This window comes from Tachypleus tridentatus, chromosome 2 (assembly GCF_004210375.1).
Source record: "Tachypleus tridentatus isolate NWPU-2018 chromosome 2, ASM421037v1, whole genome shotgun sequence".
Classification (NCBI taxonomy): Eukaryota; Metazoa; Arthropoda; class Merostomata; order Xiphosura; family Limulidae; genus Tachypleus; species Tachypleus tridentatus.
The window spans coordinates 113,452,730-113,476,036 of NC_134826.1; the positions used below are offsets into that span (position 1 = coordinate 113,452,730).

At 32.6% G+C, this 23,307-nt stretch overlaps 2 protein-coding genes across 11 annotated transcripts in view; one reads left to right on the top strand and one right to left on the bottom strand.

The window, feature by feature from the left end:
• Window positions 1-243: 243 nt before the first annotated feature.
• Window positions 244-23,276, top strand: LOC143244872 (WD repeat domain-containing protein 83-like). 8 transcript variants are annotated; one of them, XM_076490310.1, is made up of 10 exons: window positions 244-371; window positions 6,559-6,674; window positions 7,327-7,430; window positions 9,108-9,332; window positions 11,725-11,837; window positions 12,728-12,860; window positions 13,107-13,215; window positions 15,466-15,580; window positions 16,324-16,482; window positions 22,984-23,276. In XM_076490310.1, the coding sequence occupies exons 3-9, from the start codon at window positions 7,358-7,360 to the stop codon at window positions 16,441-16,443; spliced, it is 888 nt and encodes a 295-aa protein (XP_076346425.1). In that variant the 5' UTR covers window positions 244-371; window positions 6,559-6,674; window positions 7,327-7,357; the 3' UTR covers window positions 16,444-16,482; window positions 22,984-23,276. The 8 variants fall into 8 exon arrangements, with proteins under 8 accessions (XP_076346425.1, XP_076346422.1, XP_076346426.1 ...); XM_076490307.1 differs by lacking the exon at window positions 244-371 and adding an exon at window positions 816-956; XM_076490311.1 differs by lacking the exon at window positions 244-371 and adding an exon at window positions 816-956 and having other exon boundaries at window positions 22,973-23,185.
• Window positions 16,519-23,307, bottom strand: part of LOC143244871 (ubiquitin-protein ligase E3C) — an 89,683-nt gene continuing 82,894 nt past the window's right edge. For all 3 annotated transcript variants that reach the window (XM_076490303.1, XM_076490304.1, XM_076490305.1), the window contains exons 24-26: window positions 23,020-23,150; window positions 16,940-17,145; window positions 16,519-16,754 (exon numbers count right to left, since the gene is read on the bottom strand). In XM_076490303.1, coding sequence (XP_076346418.1) covers window positions 16,975-17,145; window positions 23,020-23,150 — 302 coding nt within the window. In that variant the 3' untranslated portion in view covers window positions 16,519-16,754; window positions 16,940-16,974. The remainder of the gene's footprint in view (window positions 16,755-16,939; window positions 17,146-23,019; window positions 23,151-23,307) is intronic.

Sequence of the window (23,307 nt, forward strand, 5' to 3'; positions counted from 1 at the left end):
AGTTATACGATTTACCAACAAGAATGATTGATTGTTTGGAATTAAGCACAAAGCTACACATTTGACTATCTTTGCTCTGCCCACCACGGGTATCGAAACGCATATTTTAGTGTTATAAGCCCGCAGACTTACAGCTGTTCCACCGAAGAGGGCAAACTTCTTATATCTGTTGAAACATTACATTTAAAACAAACAAATAAAGAAAAAAATTTCAAAGGAGGAAGTAAATGTAGGAATGGCTAATGTCAGTCCTTCAAAACAGTGGAAACAAGACAGTAAGGATTATATTTGCATCACCTCTACATAATACTAATGCCACAAGCAAGAATTTATATATAGCAATATATATAAAACTATTCAATCACAACTGAGTATAAAGTTTTTGTCTATTAACATTCCATTATACTTTGCGCTTAGTTATACTTGTACAGGGTTGCCTGTAAGTCCCTACCCATCCATATATCTTATGAATCCAGTGTATCTGTGTGCTGCATAATATTATGCGACGCCATGATCTGTGAGACATTTTCCTCAACATAGCAGGAGTTATTGTTCCAAATGTCGCGGTAACAGCTGCATTCAACTCATCATTAGTATTATTGAATATAACTTAATAATATATGGATGGGTAGGGACTTACGGGCCACCCTGTATCATATTCTGACAAGCCTAATTAGAAAAGTCGGAAATCGCTTTATAAAAGCGATATAAAGGGTGTCGGAAATTACGCGTAGTGGTTGTTAAAAAGATGTAGGCAATAAGTCGTTGATTAACTTACACATAAATATATATATATATACATGTGAATACAATGTTTTGGGCAATACCCCCCTCTCCGGTATCGCTACCTCACTGAATAGATTATCGTTCTATTAGCGTTAATCGCTAGAACATTTAGAATATATTAATATTTTTCTGTATCAGAAATTCTCATCGTGAAGGGTGTCGTAAAAAAGGTATTATTAATAATATTATAAAACTTGTTCATTTCTATAAATACGAATTTTCTGTTGAATTAGTGATATTAGAAAATTGTAACCAGAATACACTTATTGTAATGACAATCAGACAGTAGTATCATTAACAAAGTTCCAGCTCCTTAGGAGGTTTGACATCCTAATATCTGTTTTCGTTTTTAACTTAAAGTTTAATTTTATAACCAACAACCATATTTTACCTTCGTTTGTTGTTTGTATGAATACGCTAATTAGCCAATGTACTTCAGTTGATTACTTTTTGAAGTTTCCTTTCCAGTGGCAAGCAGAAAGTGTGACTATTAAGTAATAGATTCAGAAAAAAACACAACAACTGTATATTACATGGTGAACTGCTATTATTGACAGTAGTATCTTATTTTTATTTGGTCGTAAAAAGTAGAATAATATGAGGTTTACTTATCAATATATTAAGTACGGTAAAGTTTAGCCCTAACTAAACGAAACTAAAGAAAAACAAAACAGTCACACTCTCGAGTTAGTGTCAATTTAGGCCATACGAAGTAAAGGCTAAAGTAATGTTATGCCTAACTAAGTAGGAAAAGTGAACTGTACAATATTTCAATGTCTGCGATTAGAAGTAGAATTCTTTTGTATTATTCTACAATACCTGTATTTTTAAGGAGGTGATCTTGCAATAAAAGTACAAAATTTGACGGTAACTATTTTGTGTGTCTCCGCTACTACTAGTATGTGTAATACTAGTAAAACGCTGTATCTGCCAGTATCATGCTATTTTCTTTTCTTTCAAAGTTTCAGTGTAAATTGTGATGTTTGAACAGTGTATGTTATTTTTAATGTGGGATAAGAAATTTCTTAACAGTGTGTCAGTTTTAACACAGATAAAATACATGGCATAAATTACACTGAAAATTATGTAATGTGATAGAAGTTTTTTTCTGATCTAACATAGCCATAAGAGTGGTGGAACTTGCAACTTTTAATTCTTTGAAAATTTGAAGACATAAACATAGAAAATAACCAATGTGCAATTTACAAGGCAAATTAAACAGCGTAACATTTTGAAACATTATGGAACCTTCTGGTCTGACTTGGCTCTTCTATCCTATAAACTAAACTCAAACTTTTTACAAATATTTGTTTTTAAATCTTAAAGCTGCTTTTTATAATTTATATATTTATCAAGCTCTTTCTTATACTCCCTTAAATTTACTGCCTTCACAACATTCAAAGGCAACCCACTCCAAAGGTCAATCATCCTTTTACCATTAGAAAAATTAAAATGTCTTTGCAGAAGATGACTCCTATTCTGCCAAAATTTATACTTATGTCCTATAGTTCTATTATTCTCACTGTTAAATATGAAAAAAAATGATGCACTGACACTCAATTCCCTTTGCATTTAAACACCTGAATCAGATCCCTTATAACTCTTCATTTTTTCAAGAGAAAAAATTTGAGAGATTGAAACTTCTCCTCTTATGACGACCCTTCCATCCCAGGCACAATTCTAATGACTTTTATTCTGAAGCCTGCCCAACAATTCAGTGGCTTTCCTAGGATAAGAAGCCAAAGACTGAACACAATATTCCAAATCTGCATTAACCAGTTATCTCTACAATGATAATTACAACCTCTTTAAATTAAAATCCTGTTTGTTCTATCCTACCACTAGCAACAATAAACTGCTTGGATGACTTTCTTTGTTTGTAATTAAGCACAAAGCTACACAGTGAGCTCTCTGTGCTCTGCCCACTATGGGTATTGAAACCTGGATTCTAGTGTTTTTAGAGACTAATCAACTATTACACCAAGTTTCTTTTTTTTTTCATAATGCTGTTAAGGTTATTTTCATCTAAATTATACCTATAATTTGATAATTTGAATTATAATAACCCACCTGCATTATCTTGCATTTACTATTTTGAAACCCATTTTCCATTTATTTGCCCAAATTGCTAAATGATCTAAATCTTTTTATAAATCAATAGCATCCTCTTCACAGCTAGCATTGCCCAAGACATTAATATCACCTGAAAATTTAAGTAATCTATTGACCATTCTCTCATCTATATCATTGTTATAAACCAAAATGAGAACAGGCCTTAAGATATAGCCTTCTTGTAACTCACTTGTGACTTTAATCTTATTTGGTTGAACCCCATTTGTAATAATCCTTTACTTTGGGTCTATAATTATTGGAACAATTTTTGTCACCTTCTTTGAAAAGTGGAGTTACACAAGCTGACTTCCATTTTCCTGGTATTTTATTTTAGCAGTTTGCTTGCAACTTTAACCCATTCACTGGGGCTAGTGTATACATGGCCTATAAATGTATATTATGTTAACTGCAGCTGAAACAGCTATAGATTCTTTATTTTAAAATTTCCACATGGGGTGTTAGATTATGAATGTTTCTGGTAATGTTGTCTGCTGTACAGGTATTTCTGATGTTGTGAGGGAAACATGCATAGAAAGCAGAAATAATTGACATATTGCGTAGCAGTATATAGAGGAATATATCTCAGGATGGGTGGTATTGGTATTAATACTAGCTGCATTGAACAGAAAAAAAATTAAGAGGCCATACATATACCAAGACCAGATATAATGGTATTATTGACAAGATAGTGTAAATACAGGTCTCGGAACTTATTTTGAGGGTTGTCAGCGCTAATACATTTATATATAGAGATGAATGGGGTGCTCTATGATTTCAGTATATTACTCTATCTGTTTTAGTGTCGTATGTTCACTCACCTTAATAGAGTTTACCTAGACAAGATACTTTTGAGTTTCAAAGATTAAATAAACATGTACCAGTACATTAAATCAGACTTTGATCCATAAAGTGTAGCTGACTGTTGTTATAACCCTTATGCTCTAAGCAGTAAAATATGCAGAAGAATAGTTAGTTAAATAGTTAAATCTTTGCTGTGTTTCAGTTTCACACATTTCTGTTTATTTTGAACTCTGGTTTAAAGTGGCACAGATGTATCAGTATGGGGTGTATATAAGCTTCATGGAATAGCTGTAGGAAAATTTAGGAAACCAGAAATTAGCATCTGTAAGACTGGGGGTAGGGAGACTGTTTTGGGTTTCAATAATTATGTACTATATGGGGAACATTTGGTCATTCAAGGCTTTCCCTTGAGAAAAAGTGAAGATTTAAATGTACTATTTATTTTTCTAGCAATTCTCTATTCCTAATATAAACTTCTTTAATTAAAAGAATTGCATAGTTACCTTTTGGGTGGGTTTTTGAAAAGTGTCAGTTATCCATTAACAAATGAAATTGAGTTTTACCTTTTTTAATACTTTTTCAATATCAAAATCCACTTTTTTCATTGTATTTTTGTGCAGTGATGTATGCAACATGTGGTATTAAGGCAGGAAATTCAAAGATATGTGAGTATCCTGATTGTCACACTATGAGAAAAAGTTTTTATGACATTGTAAGGTAAATCTGCTTGTTGCAACAAAGAGCTGTAAATGTCTTGTCAGATAAATCCGGTTATACTTTTCAAATGGTTAAAGTGCTGACCTACACTACTTGTTGATGCTAGTTTGCTCCAAAAGCTAATTGCTGTAAGGAAGATAGAAGTTCTTAACTGGAGCTCATCCTGTTGTCTTCAGAACAGAACTGAAATAAATCAAATATCTTTATTTAATTGATTATTAAGTAATCTTGAAAATTTAACTACTTTTTTTTACTCATTATTTTTCATCAGAAATATATTGAGAAAAACTTTATCTCCGTAACATAACATTTCTATTCTGAGAATCATCTCAGTAAACTTCTTGATAGATCAACATAAATCCTAGTTAAGGAAAGTAAGGCTGCACACATTACTCAATCTGAGGTCCTAACTGGTATTTGTATAAAAAAATAATTATCTGTAGAATGAATATGGTTACAGATATATACATAATATTCTATTACATATATTTTTAACAATAGGCACTTATTTACTACTAAGCTTAGATCATTCTTTTTAACCTTATTATTGCCCTGTTATGTCCAAAATTTGTAAAATTCCCATTGGACCTTCAAAAAATGCCATCTGTTCTTTATCAGATTTAATTGGTTCAATCAAAGAACATTATACATGTGTGTATGTGTTCCTTCCATTTTCCAGTAGCAGTTATGAATTTTGTAAAGGAAGGCACAATTGCAAACATGTAATATTAAAGTAAACTTTAATTGAAAATAATTTTTGATTAAATTACCCATGGAATATGCTTAATATTTGTATTAATCCAGATAAACACAATGACAAAATGGCCTGAGATTACTGTTTTCTTACTAATCAAAAGTTTAGATATTTCTTTAGTGAAATGTTAATACTTGTACTTCACTTGTGTTGATCATGCTATTCATGTGCTAATATATTCTCAAAAGAAGTTAACAGCTTAGTAAGACAAAAGAAACAAGTGACTCAATAATCACTATTCTGGGTGTGATGTTACATTTTGTTTCTTAATTGTATAAAATTATAATAAAAACTATGAAGTTTTATAAAATTTTCCAGATGTGAACATGTTAGGTTTAATAGTCTTAAAAACAAAGTAAGAAAGTATAGAATGATTAATTATAAAAAGTGCATTATAAAGTCGAGTTCTTAGTCATGCAGCTTCACTTTAAAAGTTTATAAAGAAAAAATGTTTGTAAATAGTGAATACTGTATATGAATGTTAAGATCCAATTAAAGAAGGTCACATTACACTGAATGTTGCTCATAAGTGGTAAGGTGGTCATCTGACTGTGTTACTCACCTATCTATAGAACCAATAACTAGCACCTAAGAACTACTTCTGAACAGATTTTGTGCATGTTCCAAACCTTTGAATTACCCTGCACCCTCTGCATGTATTAACATGAGCTTGACTAATGCATCAAGCATTAAACCACACCCCTGTATTACTAGGATAGAATTTCACTTTCCTTTTGCAGTACTCCCTTTGAAAATTTCTGTAAACCAATAGCTTGTTCTTTATGTCAGTACTGCAATGCTTAATTTTGTTAATTTTCCTTTGGAAAAAAATATTAAAAATGTAATTTTTTTGGTAAGCTTAAGTTAAACTATCCTTTATAATACCAAATGGGATTTTTATCTTTATTACTATTGTTTTATTATTTCAATTGTCAAAATAATTGAAAACCAGTTTCTTGAAGTATTCAGATGATAATTTCTTATATTTTTCTAACCCAAAGTCCTGACTCTCTTCAACAGGAGTTGTCTAATATTTAAGTAATAACTGGAGACACTTTGACAGTGAGTGAATGTTAGTACCATTATGCCTCAAGTAGTTTCTTCTCTTCTATCACCTTCTGGAACCTAGTACTTGCAGTCTTTTACTTTAATAGCTTCACTTGAGTCTGCCATATCTTTGGATGAGTTTGACCAGCTTTTCCCATCTTCTTCTTTGCTTCTACTTTTTCTTTTCCAAATAAGGATCAGATAACTCCACATTCTTTCTAAGTTAGATATTGTATTCTTTTTCTTATCCCAGTTGCTTTTGCTGTAATCACTATTTCTTTCCTCCTTTATTTGATGTTCATGGAATTAAACTCTTTTATGTTTTGTACACCTCTTTTCAGTGGACTCTCAGATCATACAGGGATTTGCCTATCAAGAGTGAGCTTTTGGTTTTACACAAAATGTTTAAGGTGGATACTGCACAAGGAAAATATGTCACCATTATATTTGTGTAGAGGTATAGTCTAATGCTGATTATGTTATAGAATAGCACAGTGAACATTAATACATTTATTAATGAGAGCTTGTTCTAAAACTTGGCATATGCATAAGAATGTTTTGTCAGTGTTACCAAGGTACTAACTATTTATTTCTATCTGAAATACTTTTTCACATAAAGAAAATTTTAAATTTAAATTTTATCATTGTTTTAGAAATCTTTAAAAAACATCATAATCATCATATATCAGCAAGTTTTGTATTTTTGATTCACCGTTGAACAAACATAGTTTTAAGTTTAGTGTAAATAAATGATGGATTTGTTCCCTTTTTTATGCAGCGAAGAGGATATGAACTTCAAAAAGTTTTTTTGAAATATAGGATATGTTGAGAAGTGAGTCTATAAAACCAAAAGTGTATATTTATTTCATTGCCTCTACTATATTGTCAAATTTTATTGTTCAGCAAGTTTGTAAAGATTGTCAATCCAAAAATAATTAAGAAAAGAACTTCTAGGCTTGTAGTGGGTTAGAACAGTTATTCGACCATGATTTATTAGGAATTAAATTGTATCTAATATTAAATTATATTCTTACTTTGTGTCAATTCCATTATCTTCACACATACCTTTATTTGTGTCACATATAATGTTTTTTTAATATAAAATGAAGATTCTATCAATTGGAAGAAGTTTTCATTGAGATGAGTCATCATATGTATCAATTTAAAGTCGTACAGTGTGGACAAGGAGCAGTAAGATGCGTGAGATTCAATGGTAGGTATTTTTATAACATATACTAATATACATTAATAAAAAACTCAATGTATTTATTTAATCAGTGTAAAAATATGCATCTTTTTTTCTTTCTTATTGCATAATGTGAAGAATAATCCTATCTATAAACATGTTGGTTTGTAAGATAATTTGAATTACATGTAAAGCATGAGATAATAGTTTCAAAAAAGTAAAAAAGTGCTTTGATCAAAATATCATTTGGTTTACTTAATAAAATACTTGTAACAGTTTAGATCATACAGCACAATTTAGATTGCCAGTTTTTCGGACACTTCATATACATGTTTTTGGCTAAAGGTTTTATAGAAAATTTATTTTAACTTTAATAGGTATGTAAATTTTATGAAGCTTCTTATTATCATAAAACATTGTAGTTTGTTTTAAAATGAGTAATTTTTGCTTATATCTCAATAAAAAATTATATGCATTTATTTAGCTTTGTTATATAGTGTTTCATAATATTTTTTCTTTTATTTGGTTCATGAAATATTTTTAAAATGCACTGCTATATAATGTATGATCTTGGATTTTCTAGTACATGTAACATGTTGATTCATTTTATTGTTTAACATCATATTTGTTAACCAGTCTTTACAGCTGTAATTGTTTTTGTTTTCTCTTCACTTTGAACACTACATTTTTTCTTTCTGTATCTTAGTTACCTTTTAATAGTCAGTCACGAGAATTGTTCCTATGTACCTCCTAAAGTTATTTTATTCTTGAAGATTTTAAACAAACTTGTCAACAAATACTCAACTGTTGGTCTAAACTGAACTCCAACAACAACTAAACAGTGTATCAGTTAAAATTTAATCCCCAAGTGAGACTTAAGACATAGGTACCCCTAATTTAAAACAACATTAATATCCTTTTAAAGGGAAATGTACACGTCTTTTTTGGAGATGCTGGTAATGTGTTTCCTTGTAAATGTTAAATAAAATACAGGAATTATTTGTAAGGCATTTATGTGAATTAATAAATCTTATTCATGTAAGTATTTAGATTCCCCACAAAAATAAATATTTCAACTAACTGCATTGATATATTTGTACAAGATCAGAATAATGGAATTTGATTTTTAATTTATGACATTTAAACATAATTATCCCAGTTCTGTGGCAAGGGTATATTGTGATTTTGTGAAGAGTATATCTCAAAGTTTCATCCTATACCAAATAAAAGTTGGTATAGAGTTTTTACAAGTTCCAGTTGATTAACTTTTGATGAATATTGAAGATAACCATATTTTTATAATGGTACATTTTAGCAAATGGAGTTTTTGAAAAAGTGAAACTTAGACAATAAATTGAAATAGAATAAGAATTTCATCACTTAAACCTACATTTTTAGGATGGTTACTGCAAAACCATTGTTAGATGTTGAGCTGTTTTGAGTAATTTCTAGTTTTAGTGTAAATATTGCAAATTGGTAGTGATACTCAACATTCACACAGTAAAGTTTATAATACAGCTGGCTTTTAATTTTTTCTGTGGTTCTATCTTTAATCAGATGTAAAAATTTAGTTTCAGTTAATGCAAATAAAAATGATATTGTAGACAATCAATTAGAATATGAGGTTTAAGTAAAATTAAGAAAGTTTCTTTACTCAAATTGACTGAATGAAACCTCTAACAATGTTTTATAATCTAATGCTAGCTGATGGGAATTATTGTCTGACATGTGGGAGTGACAAGAGTTTGAAACTGTGGAACCCTAAAACAGAAAAACTTCTCCAGAAGTATTCAGGCCATGGATATGAAGTTCTTGATGCACAGGGTTCATGTGATAATAGTCATATTGTGTCTGGAAGCATGGATAAACATGTTTTCTTGTGGGATGTGATAACAGCAAATCCAATTCGGAAATTTCGTGGTCATGCTGGTAAGCTTGTATGAATATTTTCTTTATAGAATAGACATGGTTTGGTTTGTTTTGAATTTTACACAAAGCTACTTGAGGGTTATCTCTGCTATCCGTCCCTAATTTAGCAGTGTAAGACTAGAGGGAAGGCAGCTAGCTAGTCATCACCACCCACTGCCAACTCTTGAGCTGATCTTTTACCAATGAATAGTGGGATTGACTGTAACATTATAATGCCCCCACAGCTGAAAGGGCAAGCATGTTTAGTGTGATGGGGATTCTAACCTGCAAACATCAGATTATGAGTTGAGTGCTTTAACCACCTAGCCATGCCAGGCCTAAATAAGCATGGTAATGATGATTGTGTTGCAGATTTTTAATTTGAGGAACTCTTGATTATTGCCATTTTTTTGACTGCCAGTTAGTCAGCTTTACAGGAATCCTATTAACCCACTGGATGATGATTTGCTACACATGGTATGGGCTATTTCAGGCAGTTGAATGCAAGTATGCTATATACAGTGTACAGCTTACAAAAATTCTGCATCTGTTTAAAGGAGCTGCAGTGAAAGAGTTAAATTAGAACAGTAGAATTTAAATAATTTTAAGGAGAAAGCATGATTGTGAAATAAAATATTACAGATTCAGAAAGGCACCTTACATTTAATATATATTTTTTTGTTGACATTTACCAATTAAAGGTTTATTTGGACACTGAGTTAAAGTAAAAACTATTAAAAACATCATACATATAGAACAGTATTTTTTTATTAATGTTCTAATCTATAGTTATTTATTGAACTACAGTGACCTAAGATTTTACAACATTTTTAAATTGCTTGCACTTCATTTTATCAGTTCAAAGTAAGGATTCTACAGATATAGTGCTAAGAAGTAGACTTAAAACTATTCTTCCAACCTGATAATTTAATCTGATGAAAACACATCTCCATGTTATCAAATTTCAGAGTTACAACTATTGTAGCTTGTGAAAGCTATTAGGAACTGACCAATATTTAGTCACAATGTTACTGATACCTTCCAATATGTAATTAAGAAATGTACAAGACAGGTATGCATGTAACTTAAAGGCATTTTCCATTTGTTGTAAGAAAAGAGAACTTATTCAGTTAGATGTGGCACAATGGTAATTAGTGATTTTAATGCACCAGAAAATAGTAAAAATCCTGTTCATTCTTCAGGGATGGAATTGTTATAGAACAAAGTGAAGTTTGTTTTAGTTTTTTGAAATAATTGTTTAGTGACAATATCCAGAAAATATGGATATGTATGCAAAGATCATCTTTTCTTACTGGTTATAAATCATATATAATGTTGAGTATGTAAATCCCTGTATTTAAATACAACTACACCCTTGTGCAAATTAATTGAAACAAAACAGAAAATTACAATTTTTTGTGTTTTATTTCTGAGAATCGAAAAATTACTCTTATTAATACGTGATTTGACTGCCTTTACTTTTTAGAAGATCATTAATCTGCTTTGGCATTGAGTCCACAAGTTAACTGCAATCTTTACTAATTTTTGGATTGCCGTACCACACCTCAATTAGCTTATCTTTTGTAGTACAGTCTTTTCCCTGAAGTTTTTCTTTACAAATTGCCCAAAGATTTTCAATAGAATTTAAGTTTGGAGAGTTTCCAGCACCTTTATTCACATTGTAGTCATAAAATTTTTCACAAGTTTCGATGTGTGGCATGGATCCAGATCCATCTGGAAATCTCTTTTCAATTCTGGAACTACTCTGCTCTGCAAAACTTCAATGTACTGTGGTCCTTGCATCATACCTTCTACAATATTTAAGCCTCCAACACCATAGTAGCTGAAAAATCCCTGAAACATCTTCTTCAAGGGATGTTTTATGAACTGATTGATGCGAGATGCTCAAAGTTTCTCACCTGGAGATCTGCAAACATGCAGACTTCTTTGACCCTGTACAAAGAAATGAGTCTTGTCACTGAATAACACCTTCCTCCATTGTTCTTGCATCCAGTTTTTGTAATTCAGACCCCGTTGGTAAGAAGTTGTTTTTTGACTGGTCTCCTTGCCCTTATAAGGCAATTTTGAATGACGTCATATATCCCAAAAATATATCGACCGTGCTGCAAAACACAGCTAATGACTATTAAAGGAGTTCAGCGGGTTCAGCGAGCCTACACTGGCTGCCATTCTGAAAATATTGTAAAATTACCATTTGTTTCAATTAATTTGCACAAGGATGTGAAAAAGGAAAACAGTATCAAGAAAAAATTGGAAAATATTTCACAGTATCAAACAGTTTACAGTAAAGTTGATCTCAATACAGAATAATATCAAGTGATTAGGAAGATATTAGTATAGAGACTTTCTTTCTAAATATAAGTCATTTACAAAGTGATTTTTTCTTTGTCAGGCAAGGTGAATGCAGTAAAATTTAATGAAGAGTCTTCCATTGTTTTATCAGCCTCTATTGATGGAACACTAAGAGCTTGGGACTGTCGCAGCCGTAATAAAGATCCTGTTCAGGTATCGTGTAAGAAATGCTAGCAGTGTAGGTTATTTAATATATTGAACATGTAAAATAACAAATATTTTCAAGTTTTTAGTTACACTTATTTTATAGTTTAAATTTACCTTAATGAAGTTTTTTCTTTTGTTCCATTGAACAGCCTTTATTTCATAATATAAGATTCTGTATGTTGCAACTTAAAAAATTGGTTAACATATCAAAATTGTATCTAGGGTTGTTTTTCACCTTGAAAATGTGGTGAAAGCCTTTATTTGACAACTTGTAATGCTTTAGTAGTAGATTCATTGTTGATTATTATGGGTAGTAGGGGAAGCAAAGCATAATAAAGTTATATAAAATGTTAATGTTCAATAAAACAGTTTCATGTTTCATAGAAAGACTTAAAACATTCCCAATAACTTGCCTTGGATAAGTGTTAAATTTGGTTGTAAAGTGAAAACTGTTGTTAATCAAGTTAGAAATTAACTGATGCATTCATCCTTGTCATTTGACAAAATAATGTTTACATAACTGATCTTCAGTAATATCCCAAAACTGGAAAACCAAAATGCTGCTGTCATTATGGTGGTAGGTTGTTGATAATTTCAAAGATACTGTAACTTTCATGTTTATAGTGTTAATTAAGACTAATCCTTATGGGTTGATGATATATGCCTGATTTTAGTTATTTTAAAATTTTTTAGGGTGATCCTTTAGGAATTATTTACATATTTAATAAAACAAAGCAAGAAATATTTCTTTACAAAATATAAGAGTGCAAGTATTATTGATTTAAAAAGTATTCCAAACATTTAGTCTCAAAATCAGTTAAGTGTATTGTAATAATAGTCCAACTATTTTTTTCTCTAGATAAAAACTGTTGAACTTTTTATAATTAACACATTAGATTATGAATGAAGCCACAGACAGCGTGACTTGTCTAGATGTATCAAGTCAAGAAATTCTAAGTGGATCACTTGACTGTAAAATCCGTTGTTATGACTTGCGTAAAGGAGAGATAAGAACAGATTATTTAGGAAGTAAGTTGTATGCTATGTCCTGTACATTCTGGCTTCCTGCTTTCTTTTGGATCAAAATAATTAATATTAGTTTATTTTGAGTTTTTGTAACCATAATCTACAGCAATATAATTTAATAGTTTTGGTATAATCTGCGATTAATCAAATTTAACTTTGTTACGAAACCCTCTGTGTATCTCAAATTGTATAGAGAGGTTTATTTTTATCTAATATTATAAAACAAGTTTCTGTCCTCTTTTCATAAAGATTCCATTACCAGTGTATCTTTTACCAAGGACTCTCAGTGTATACTTGCTAGCTGTTTGGACAGTACTTTAAAGTTGATAGACAAGAACACAGGGGAGTTGCTCAATGAGTAAGTATTCGTTTTTATATAGTATTAAGTTGGTTGGTTCATTTAGTGTTTTATGGCACAAAGCAGCTAGACTATCTGTGCCAAACTTCCAGTACAAAGGTAAAAGTAAATTCAGTAAAATTCATAAAAGGAAATTAGTGTAAAACAAAACAAAACAAAGTTAAATAAATAAATAGCATAAAACCAATGTTTACATTTAGTCTAGAATGTCAAGAGAAAAACTCCAGTAATTCAAGATGTAAAGGACTTTCTTTAGCATGATTGTAATAATCATAACTTGCCAGGAAGACAGTCACCTGAAGTTGGCCTCTCCAGGCCTGGTTTTGAGTTACTTAGCGTTATGGTCAGTTTCTAATTTCAAATCAAACTTGATGAACTCTGATTTCTAAAAGGGAGCCACATTAAAAAAGGTGTAATGTATAAATTAAAAAATTTAAATGGCCTTTAAAAAACTAAAAATATTTCCAGGGTGGACAGTGTCACCAACATCAATAACATGTCTAATGTTATGGACAAACCTTGGTAGAGAACATGCTTAAAATGGTGCCGTAGTTGTGAATCATAAGGATGACAAAAAAGTAAAATGTGGCTTATTGTGATCTGAGTGTTACACAAACTAGTGCATCAGTTCCAGCTAAAAGAAAACGAGTTAAAAAACTGACCAATAAGTAGTCTAGTTAGAACAACTTCTTAACAATCCGTATGGTAACAAGATGACCAAAGTCCAATATAGGGTTTTATTTGGAAAAGCTTGTTTTCCCATTGCTCACTCCACGTCGACTGCCAGCTGGCACAAAGACTGCCAGCAGGCACAGAGCAGATAGACTTAGCTGCAGTGCTGGCAAGCTTGTTCCCGAGAATACCAACGTGGCCTGGTATCCAGAAAAATTGGGTAGAAGTAGATGTTAAAGAGAAAGTGGCCAGTCAGTTTTGAATATCGGGGAGAACGGTACGAATCAATGTGAAGCGATTTCAGGGTCAGCAGAGGACTAAGCGAGTCTTAAATCGTGCAGTTCGATTATTGCTTAGCTTCTATGTGATCCAGGGCAAGAGAAATGGCATACAGTTCAGCAGTGAACACAAAAGCTGTAGAGGGAGTTCTGCATGCAACCACTGAACCCCAAAAAACCATAGCAGAGCCCACACAATCACCTGATTTCCCATGATCTGTATAAATAGGAATGGAAGGATGGTTCAAAAGATGTTCAGCAAATAACATAGTATTTCCAGTCAGGAATGTCTGCTTTTCTCAGATGACTTAAAGATAGGTCACAGTTGGGGACTGTAAGAAGCCATGGTATGATGGGCTGATCAGTGGATAGAGCAATGTTATCCAAGGACACCCCCAATTCATCTAACTGCATGTGGATACGAAGGCCAAAAGGAGCAATGGCATACTGTCTGGTCTGAAAAAGCATGGCCCATTGAAGAAGGAAAACACAACCCCAGGTGGGATGCTTTAATAAGGAATGAAGTTTCAAAGCATATAATAAAGACAGTTGCAAATGGCAGAGGTGCAAAGGTTCATGAGACTCTGAAGTGGGGAAGTGCAGAAAGCCCTTGATGAAGAATAGGGTCTAGCATCTTTAAGACCGATGGTCTGGCAGAGCCATAGACCAGTGATCTATAGCCCAGTTTCGATTGAATAAGAACACGATATATCTTTAGCATAGAACGTCCATCCGCTCCCCAAGTGGTGGTAGAGAGAACATGGAGGATGTTCAATGCTCTTGTACATTTGACCCATTTGACAGTCAGTTACTGCTGCCACACAGTCGTCTATTGATGGCCTTACAGACAATGGCAGGATCAAGTGCCATGAGAACAGTGAAAGAGGGCCAGTTTGCCTGATCCAGCTTCTATTGGGGCACATAGGTTCGGTGGCATTGACCACAGCTAATCTGTCTCAAGATTATAGGAAAATGATAACTGCCTCCTGGATTATTGTCAACCCTCCATGAAAAATGGTAAAATAATGAAGGGGAGCAAATTGAAAGATCAATAGCAGTCAAGGGACTGACTACGCACATGGAAGTAAGTATAAACACCAGTATGAAAAAGAGAAATGTTGTTATCTAAGATCATATCACTATGAGCTCTTGTATTAACTACCAGGATATTCTATGCACAGAAGTAATAAACCTTTAACCACATCTAGAGATTTTATTATTAAAAGGTATCAATTTTATAAAATACTCATACACACACATATCAAACTTAAGGAAGTAAACAATGGTTATACTTTTTCAGATACCAAGGTCACAAGAATGTAAAATACCATATAGACAGTTGTTTAAGTAATGATGACAGTAGCATCTACTCTGGATCAGAAGATGGAACTGTTTATTGCTGGGATTTGATTGATGTAAGATTTTACGTTATTCAAGTAGAAATGCATTATCAATACCTACTCACTTTATAGTAGATTATGAACAAAATATTCTGTTGTTATTTTAGAATATTTAACCATTAACGTGTTAGCGGAACTGGTAGAACACATAATTTCTTCACTATAAGAACTGTATTGTTTGTAGCCCCTGTTCTTCTAAATGTCCTCTATTGGAAGATTGTTGTCTTTTTACTTTTATTAGTATGCATCATGTACTACAAATTAATACATTTGTAGAGAATTTCTCAATTTCAAGAAATCCAATAGTCTAAAGAAGTTTTCTTTAAAAAACAGAATTAATGTTCTGCCAAATCATTAACATCAAACGTCTTTCAAAATTGATTTTTATAATTTCTTATCTTAAAGATATTAAATTTGTAAGATGTATGCAGCAGACATCAAGATTGTTTTTTTTACACAAATTCATGAAAATTATGTCAAACTTTACAGAAATGTTATATATTATGGGGTGGTGAGGTTAAGGATAAGTTTTCTATTCTCATATGTAGGTATTTGACAAGAAATGGAATTTCTAGCTGGCATTTCAAAAGGTTAGGAAGGGGTATAACTTGGTACCTTCTTTTGATTTTATTCTAACTATTCTAGACTCAGATGATGCTATTGATGGGCAAGTAGTTAGGAAAATTGATATTTTTAAAGGACTTTAGGAACTTTGCAAAATGAAAACTTGGTATTTTACTCTTCTTATACATTTACAGAAAAAACTGCAGAAGCTTCATCATGAGGGCTCCAAGGTTGTTCATTCACTAAGCTTTCACCCAACAAACATTTGTTTACTAACTGCAGCAGAAGATTCCATTTTTCTATGGCAAGTTTGAGGTACTGTGCTTGAGAAGAAAGAAGAAACTTACATAAAGGTAGTGACTTTATCATTAAAGTAAAGAAACCATCAATAGTTCAAATTGGTATTTACTGTATACAGGTATGACATTAAAAAAATTTCAAATATTCCCAGTATTATTTTCAAGCTTTATACAAGGGTGTTGATCACGTAATGTTAAATGTTTTCATTATTATGAACAGGTATGTACAGTTTTGTAGCTTAACTGCAGGGAGAGTACTCTGATGTCCTATCATGAAATGGCCAAGTGGTCTTCAGATTTTCACGACAAGGATCTACATCAATTTTCTGTAGGAAAAAAACAAATAGAAAATATTTATAAAGTTACTCTTTTAAAGAAATTGTGGCTTGGAAACAGATAGTAAATTGAAGAAAGTAGATGATTGTAGTAGTTTTGTTTTTAAAATAATTGAAAACGTTTGTTATTAGTTACTGGTATCTAAAGAAAAAAAATTTATTAGGGACTCACTTACAGCAAACAACTTTTAATATCTTGTGTTGTTTCTGGCTAGCTTAATTCAAATCCTGCTCCTGATTTAATAGCATACATCAACTTCATACGAAGAGTTTCCATGTCTTTAAATTCTGGAAGTTTCAATAAATTCATACATGTTGAAGCAGTAGGAAGGCGGTCTAGTTCACTTCCAGCATTTTGAATACAGAAGGAAGGAGACAGTTCCTACAAGAAAATAAAAAGAAATAAATGGTGTAAGGACATCACCATAATAAGTGTACTTTGTACAAAAATGCAAGGAAGAAAGTTAGATTAACATACCACTTCACTAGAAGACACAAGTGCTTTGGTTTGTTTAATTTGTACATTTCAAATGTCTTTTGCTATTGGATGTGCCACAAAATACCATCTGTTTGACACTTTGTCACATACAGTAAAAAGTAAGATATCTCCTAATTACTAGGTGTACTTCTGCAGGGTTCCTGCAAGTGTTCTGTTTCAACAGTAAATAAAACGAAAATTAGAGTAAAATATTTCTTGCTTTTGACTTTCATATGTCATGATATGGTGTAGCTTATACTGTGCATAATCTTTCTCATGACTTATGGCATGCACGTTTGACTGATTGACTATTAGACAAAACACTTCTACTATTATTGGTGTGAATGGATTAAACAGATGACCCCCTCTCAGACAGCCTTCATCTCCCCCTTTGGTTCTAGAGCAGGGGTGTGCAACATTTTTCGTTGGTGGGCCATATAACCAACTTCATCAATCAAGCGGGGCCACTTAAAAAACAAGCTTATTCGTGTACATGCACAATAAATTAAAAAAAATTCTCAAAATGCAAGCAATAATATTTTATATTTTTGCATGAGTGATCATTTTAGTGCGACACTTGAAATTTAGAGTCCTTGCAGAGCTTGTCAATATCAGCTTTGACAGAAGTGGTTGCCACTCTTAACTGACTGGTCAAATGTTCATCAGTCAGCTAACTTCTACATTTGGTTTTGATGAGCTTCATTTTGGAGAAAGATTGCTCACAGCAGTAGGTGCTACCAAAAAGGGAGGCAATTCTTTGTGCATGACGGGACAAATTGGGAAACTTTTCACGCATTACACAGAGTTTGTAAAGTCTAGCAAACTGTTTTCAGAGAATTTCCTTTTAGTGTCCATGTCAGCCTGCAGTTCAATGAGTTCCATTTGGCAATCATCAGGACTGTCTTCCACTGCCAAATCAAAAGGTTGAGCGAACAATTTCAATCTAATTTCAGTTTGTCTGAAATCTGGAAATCTGTTTGCAAACTCATCACGCAGCTTTTGTACACTGGTTCCATATTTGGTGCAATCCAGATTAGGAAATTCCAGTTTCCTGGTTGCAAGACATGTAAAATGGGTCAATATGGCTCTTCTCAACTGAACCTGGAAAAGTTCCAATTTCTTCTCAAAAGCACAAATATGCTCAAACAACTTATTCACAAGTTGACTTTTCCCTTGTAGTTTTAAGTTTAAATCAGACAGATGCTGTGTAATGTCTGTGAGGAATGCTAAGTCATTCAGCCAGTTCTCATTGCTCAAGAAGTCCACATTCTGATGTTTGCTCTCCATGAAGAACTTAATCTCCTCTCGCAGATTCCAGAATATCTTCAAAGTAGCAGCTCTACTAAGCCAACGCACAGCAGAGAAGTACAAAACATCTGAATACTCACTGTCCAGCTCATCTAAAAAGTTTTAAATTGTCGATGATTTAATCCTCGTGTTCGAATATAATTTACGCATTGGATGACATTTTTCATGACTTCTGCAAAATCCAGAACTTTGGTGCACAAGCTCTCTTGGTGAATAATGCAATGGCTTACAACTACGTCTTGTGCTCCAATTGCAGTTAGAAATTTCTTGGTGAATCCATTTGTCCTACCTGTCATGGAAGGAGCACCATCTGTTGTAACACCACATAATTTATAAGGATTCAGTTCAAACTTTTCTACAACCTTAAGCACTTGTTCACAAATATCCTGTCCTGTGGTTGTGGAGGAAAGGCTTGCCATATCTAAAAACTCTTCGAAAACATCAAAGCCTGCAGTAACAGCTCTGATGAAAATGACAAGTTGGGATGTGTCATTGATATCAGTGCTTTCATCCAAAGCCAGACTGAAAGCTTCACACGAATTCAATCTCTCTTTCAAAGTTTCTTTGATGTCCTCTGAAAGATCTTTTGTCCTGCGTGAGACAGTAAAGCGGGAAAGGCTAGTTTGCTCCACCAAATATTTTTTCTCTGGACATGCATATTCTGTGAATATTGTTAAACAATTTTTAATAAATTCTCCATCACTGAAAGGCTTTCCCTTTTCTGCCATACATTCACAAAGCTTAAAACTCAGTTTTGTCACCAGTTCTGAATTTTTCTTGAAAGTGGTAAAACACCTTGTTGCTTTTCAATGGATGTTTTAAATGTTCAATTTTGTCCTTTCGTGCCTGACCAACAATTTCATCAAACTGGGAGGAGTGCTTAGTTGCGTAATGTCGCTTAATATTGTACTCTTTCATGACTGCAATTGTAGTTTGACAGACGAGGCAGACAACACCTTGATTATGTGGGACAACAAGATATTTTGTGCACCATTCACTGTTGAATAACCTTCCCTCATCATCAATTTTTCGTTTCTTAACTGCTGACATTTTACTAGCCCTAAAATCAAAACAAAAATTATTCTCACGAAAATAGCAAAGTAGAAAAAACATAGAATTTATTTACACATGGAACCTCTTATGGACAGAAACACATGTTTCTAAATTGGCATCCCGATCATAGCCTTCCGGTACTTAAATTAATTGAGAATAGCAAAATACAGTGTGACCTCGCCTATTCGCGGTTCGCCATTCGCGGCCCGCATATTCGCGGGTTATGCGCGAACTGCGTTTTGTAGGTCACAGAGACTGAAAGGGCTTTTCGAGGAGATTTCTGTTGTATTTACTCAATCAAGCCGTTTTATCAATTGTCGTCTTCACCAAACAAGATTGGACTGCTATTGGCTGACTGCCTCAGCTTCCCCAACAACGCAAACGGCAAAGCACAGCCCGGTAACGCACGGTACAATTTAGTGAAATACATAACAGTATGCAATATTGCTACATTATTACTGCATCAATGAGTATAAGTATCATTAGTGTTTGGGAAGCATTTCATATAGTATATAATCGCATACATATACGTTTTAAAACTGCATCCAATATTCGCGGTTTTCGCTATTCGCGGGAGGGTAAAGAACGTAACCCCGCGAATAACGAGGTCACACTGTACATAGAATCAGATGCATCTGAAAGCAAAAATTTTAATAAATTCAGTAAAGTCACAACAATATGCTAAATAATAATCAATTTACCTTCAATCTCTTGTAGTAACTGTAAAAGGTAATAAAATTTTCACCAATAATGAATGACGGACAGCAGAGGTTAGGGAAAATTGTCGCCAGCGGGCGAAGGCGAGGTTCAGGACATGACGTTGAGTCGTAGACAATAGTGCTAGTGCACGTCACCTATTCATGCCCTAAGGAGGCCGACCAATCGAATTCGGCCTGCTCCTCTCTAGCAAAGATAATTTTAGAAGTTTGTCGAGTCGAAGCCTGGGAATCCCGTAGGATCGATGCTTTTAAAAATATTCCATTTGCGTTGGATTACAGATCAGGCCACATGGTTAGATTACAACAACTAGGGCCACACTAAATGGCTTGGCGGGCCGCCTGTTGCACACCCCTGTTCTAGAGTGTTAGTGTATAGTAGAAAAGTGATTAACACCTATTTAGTTGATACTTTAATCCTAGTCCTAAGTTTTTATTTATTTATCACATTAGTTTTTCTACATTTAAAAAAAAACTACATAATCTACTTGAATAATGAATAAAAAGCATAATTAACTGAGCACAAAATAGTTGTTTATCAAAATCATCTTCTGTCTGTCAGTATAGGGTCATGGTTGTTGGAAAAGAGGGGCCCCTAAATTTTGTGTTAGGCTGAGTCAAACAATACTGCTATAGCACTTTCCTTCAGTTGTTTAAATATGGATCAAATGTATTCTCCTGTCCTTATACTTAGGGGCTACCATACCTATCCAATATATATGTAGAGATTTTATAATATCTCAGTTGAACAATTTTTGTCAATGCTGTACATTGGTGTGCAGGTAATATTATAGTTGGCTTTTCACAGTGTAATCGGACTGTTCTACCACCACAATATATAATACAATTTCTTGATTTTTAGGACATTCTATTATAAATTCAAAATAGTCTAAGAATAACTTTATTCCATCTCATTTTCTTTATAGTCCAAGTTTTAAGTTCTTTGTTGCCCTGCATGAATGTTTATCAGACATTTACATTATATAACTATTTCTCTATATTTTAAAAAAATCTGTTTTAATTAGGAAAATGGATATTTATTGGTTATAGTAAGGGCCTAGAACTAATACTTATAATGGTTTCCATTTTTTTCCATCCAATGATTGCAGTACTTTAATTGCAAATAGACTGAGTAGTGTTACATGTAGTAAAAGATACACTTGTGTAACTGGTTTATGGAATACAGTGTGTATATGCAGTGATGTGGTAGAAATGATGAGTAACAGAAAGAAAGATTGTGCTTCTGCTTAAGTCAGCATGTTTGAGAAAATTTAATATTAGTGAAAAACAATACGAAATTCAGAGTCCAATAAACCATTTCTGAATTGTAACATAAGTATTTCAAAATAAAACTGCAACAATAACAGTTACTCCTGGTAATGCATCAAAGTTGGGAGTAAAGTTTATTGTTAAAGAAAAAGAATCTACTGTGACAGATGAGGTGTAGGGTGCATTTAATACAGAAATCACAAGCAGTATTAATGCATTCTCTCCAAGAATAAAATAATTTAATATCTAGCATAAATAAGGCATTTTTTGCTACACCAAGCTTTCACTTCAATTTAAAAGCTTGTGTTATTCAAATAAGGGTTTCAAGACAAGCTATCATTTGCTTCATTATTTAAGGTTGTCAGTTCAGTTATGATTTACCACACACTAAGTACCAGTAAGCCCTTTTGAGTATTAATTACTTCTCAGTGCAAATTGTTTCAAAGCTAACATGCAAGTTGGTCACAGCATGTACACTATGCTGTTTCAAATATCAGTAAAAAATAAAGTGTACTACTTTAATTCCATCTAAAATCTGTTAAAAAAGTCAGTGATAAAAGAACTACACAGAACTGATTGAAACTGCAGAAGTGAAAAAAACACTACTAGTTGCTTTTACTTAGCTTGAATATTGTTTAACCTATTGTTATTTAACACTCCACCTACAACATTTTCAAATATTAGTACAAAGAAATACAGACTGCCTATCAAAATTATACAACAACCCAGCTTAAATCTGAAAAATTAGGCTTTCTCAGTACATTTCTATTTTAAATAATCAACTGAGATATATGTAAGTAATACAGTACATGTTGCATTCAGTATCATCTACCCACTCAAACATGTCACAAGACATTAATTGAAAAATGCTCATGATACTCCAATTTATACAATAACCTGAGGAAAAATACCCTAGTAAATAATATTTTGACTGATGATGACCTATTGACAACAGATATGATCCTAACGTTTCTCGTACCTTGTTAGTGACATGAAAATACTGAAAAAAATGTAAAGAAACTAACCTATTATACAACACTGTCCAGTAATCTAAAGATAAAGGATAAGATTAATCATGTATATTTAATGTTAATTATATGTATATACAATTTTTATGTGTATTTTAATTCATATGTAATAAACATTTCAATCCTTAATTTTAAATATTTGTTTCTAAATAACAACATATCTAATTAGTGTAATGTTCAACAATATATTACTTAAGTATATATAAATATTTTCAGGATACCATGTTATCAAATCACTAAGCTGAATGCTGTTAGTTAAGCTTGAGTGTGTGTAGAGCACTAGGAAAGTTCCTTGAGCAAATGTAGCATTTTCAAAGATGTTTTGCAATTAGGTAATCATATTTATGAAAACTAAAGTTATTTTGCAGATGCCTGAACCTCAGAAATATTCAAAAATATATCACCTTGAAACCAAGAAGAGGGGGCCTTGAACAACTAGTTACAAATTTGAGAAGTTGTCTACGTTCTTTTTCATCAAACTCTTCAGCAACTTTCCAGAACATTTGAATTACTGGGTGATCAGCTGTATATCCTCCTAACAGTGATAAAGTAAAGTGTATTACAGTTTTGTACATGCTTGGATTTAAATGTTTACACATCAATTAACAGTTTACTGTATCACCATCAAACCTAAGAAATCTTGACATTTTTCTCTTTTAAATAGGTGTTTGGTTATCCTTTCATAATTCAAA

Bases quoted from the DNA above. Each gene is read 5' to 3' on its own strand.
- LOC143244872 (XM_076490310.1), top strand. From the start codon at position 7,358: ATGAGTCATCATATGTATCAATTTAAAGTCGTACAGTGTGGACAAGGA. The intron at 7,431-9,107 runs GTAGGTATTTTT...ATCTAATGCTAG, and splicing joins AAGATGCGTGAGATTCAATG to CTGATGGGAATTATTGTCTG. The intron at 11,838-12,727 runs GTATCGTGTAAG...TTAACACATTAG, and splicing joins GTAATAAAGATCCTGTTCAG to ATTATGAATGAAGCCACAGA.